The sequence below is a fragment of the Nansenia antarctica genome (assembly GCF_963989245.1).
Source record: "Nansenia antarctica genome assembly, contig: SCAFFOLD_695, whole genome shotgun sequence".
NCBI classification, from domain to species: Eukaryota; Metazoa; Chordata; class Actinopteri; order Argentiniformes; family Microstomatidae; genus Nansenia; species Nansenia antarctica.
Window position 1 is genome coordinate 7501 of NW_027662897.1, and position 2500 is coordinate 10000.

The 2500-nt window shown below is 40.6% G+C and overlaps 1 protein-coding gene across 1 annotated transcript in view; it reads right to left on the reverse strand.

Annotated features, from left to right (window-relative positions):
* Positions 1-2500, reverse strand: part of LOC308175410 (propionyl-CoA carboxylase alpha chain, mitochondrial-like) — a gene marked incomplete at its 3' end in the record, with an annotated part of 15527 nt that overhangs the window by 7495 nt on the left and 5532 nt on the right. Inside the window, exon 5 of the mRNA XM_080551079.1 lies at positions 1953-2028. Coding sequence (XP_080407205.1) covers positions 1953-2028 — 76 coding nt within the window. The remainder of the gene's footprint in view (positions 1-1952; positions 2029-2500) is intronic.

Here is a 2500-nt window from a genome sequence, read left to right on the forward strand (position 1 = left end):
AGGAGAGAAACTCATGGTGTGGCCCCCATCTTCCCCTGACCTCAACCCTATTGAGAACCTTTGGAGCATCCTCAAGCAAAATATATATGAGGGTGGGAGGCAGTTCACATCAAAACAGCAGCTCTGGGAGGCTATTCTGGCATCCTGCAAAGAAATTCAAGCAGAAACTGTCCAAAAACTCACAAGTTCAATGGATGCAAGAATTGTGAAGGTGATATCAAAGAAGGGGTCCTATGTTAACATGTAACTTGACCTGTTAAGATGTTTTTGTTTGAAATAGCTTTTGATTTCAGTAAATATGACCTCCTAATATGACCTCCTAACCCTAAATTCATCAAATTACCATTTTTAGTTCTTTACAACCTATAAAATGTTTTGAAACTCTGTTGTGCATAATAATTTGGAACAGTGCATTTTGAGTTTTTTATTTGTAAAAAAAATACTGTTATCATTGGGAGGTTTGTTCAATAAAATTTGAATTATACTCTAACGGTTGATGACTTGAAAATTATACTGATTGTCATTTGCATCGACTATTTAGGAAAATCTGAGAAAAATATAATTTGCATAATAATTTGGAACGAGGTGTAAACACACACCTAGGTTTAGATACACACCTAGGTTTAGATACACACCTAGGTTTAGATACACTAGGGCTGGGACGACGCGTCGACGTAATCGACTACGTCAATACGTCGACTTGCGTAATGTGCGTCGTGCGTCGCAAATAAACAACATGGCTGCAACCAGTTACGAGCGACGTGTCATTGATTTTCAACAACGCTTAACTCACGCTTTTATTTTGAAGATGCGAAAACGAAACCGGAAGTTTACAATATCAGAATGCGCCTCTTGTTGTCTTTCAGAGTCAGAGAACAGATACCAAACTGCCGACATGTTTGCTATAATTATATTACTTGGCAGTAGGTAGTCATCACTCAATGCTCGTCTCATTTACAAGAACAGCATGGGTTGCTTGCACTGTTTGATCGCGTCATAAAAAATTAACGTCTCACATTGGCGAACATTCACACGGAACACGGAATGGCCGAACTCCGACTGTGCTGTAAAGTGGGTGGAGTATGGACTCCGCACATGCGATAGTATGTATACTAGTATACTAGATAGTAGTATAATCATGCGAGCTTTTATCGACAGGAGATCTCCGACACAGTCGTACATCAATGGCGCGGTTAAGGCTTATCCCTCTGAACCTGGCCGATCATTCGATGCATCCCTACTCTCAAGTCCCTGTCAGTGTCCCTGTTAGACATGCCATCATTATGAACAGCTAAGATACTGTAACTTGTTGACCTCCTAACTGTCTCTCGCGACGCGCCCGCCCCACACTTTGAGAAATACTGACCTATAATAATAATAATAATAACCAGGAGGCAGGCGGGGGGAGAGAGGAGGGGGGGAGAGAGAGGAGCGTGGGAGGGGGAGAGTGTTATGAATGTGAGAACTTTTATATTTTATAATATTATATTTTATGTTGGACTGTAAGAAAGAGAGGATATTTTTTGTTGTGGAATATTGCCCTGCAGTGCAGAAGCCTAATTTATATATTTGTACAAGAATAATTGAATAAAATAATGAAATGTTAATAAGAGAAGTTTTTGACATTTATTTGGGGAAAATTAAGTGATACATTAATCGAACAGTAAAAAAATAATTTGTTAGACTAATCGTTAAATTAGTCGTTAGAGTAATCGACTAATCGAAAAAATAACCGCTAGATTAAACGTTAGAAAAATAGTCGTTAGGGACAGCCCTAAGATACACACCTAGGTTTAATACACACCTAGGGTTAGATCTGGGTGAGAGGCTAAAACACAATGAAACATTTCCAGGATATAGATTTTTTTTCCAGGATATTTGGTCATTTTTGTATATTTCCCATGACGAGTGGGAACCCTGTGTGTGTGTGTGTGTGTGTGTGTGTTCCTCACCTCTGATGACGTAGCTGTCCAGAGCGTCCTCCATCTTCTGCAGCGCCTCGGCGCGCGTGTCTCCATACGTCACCAGCTACGGAGAGACCAGAGGGACATTTCACATAGCTGACCAGCTACGGAGAGACCAGAGGGACATTTCACATAGGAGACCAGCTATGGAGAGACCAGAGGGACATTTCACATAGGAGACCAGCTACGGAGAGACCAGAGGGACATTTCACAACCTACTCAGACTGACACAGAGCTGACACCAACCACATGCACAGGAAACGTTCAGGAACGGCAGGTTTAGGGAACAGTCTAGAACAGCGGTCGGGAACCTATGGCTCTTCCGGTGACGGCATATGGCTCCCAGACAATTGGGTTGAAAAGTAAAAAATAAAAAATAAAATAAAAGTAAAAAAAAATAAAATCCGTTTGGAACTGATTTTAAAATACTTGTGATATTGCGTAATAATACTGTGTCATTTTAAAGTAAACAGAAATTAGTTTTGAAGTTAAATTTCACGGGACTCTTCACGGGACCCATGACCTGTGAGTCGGGT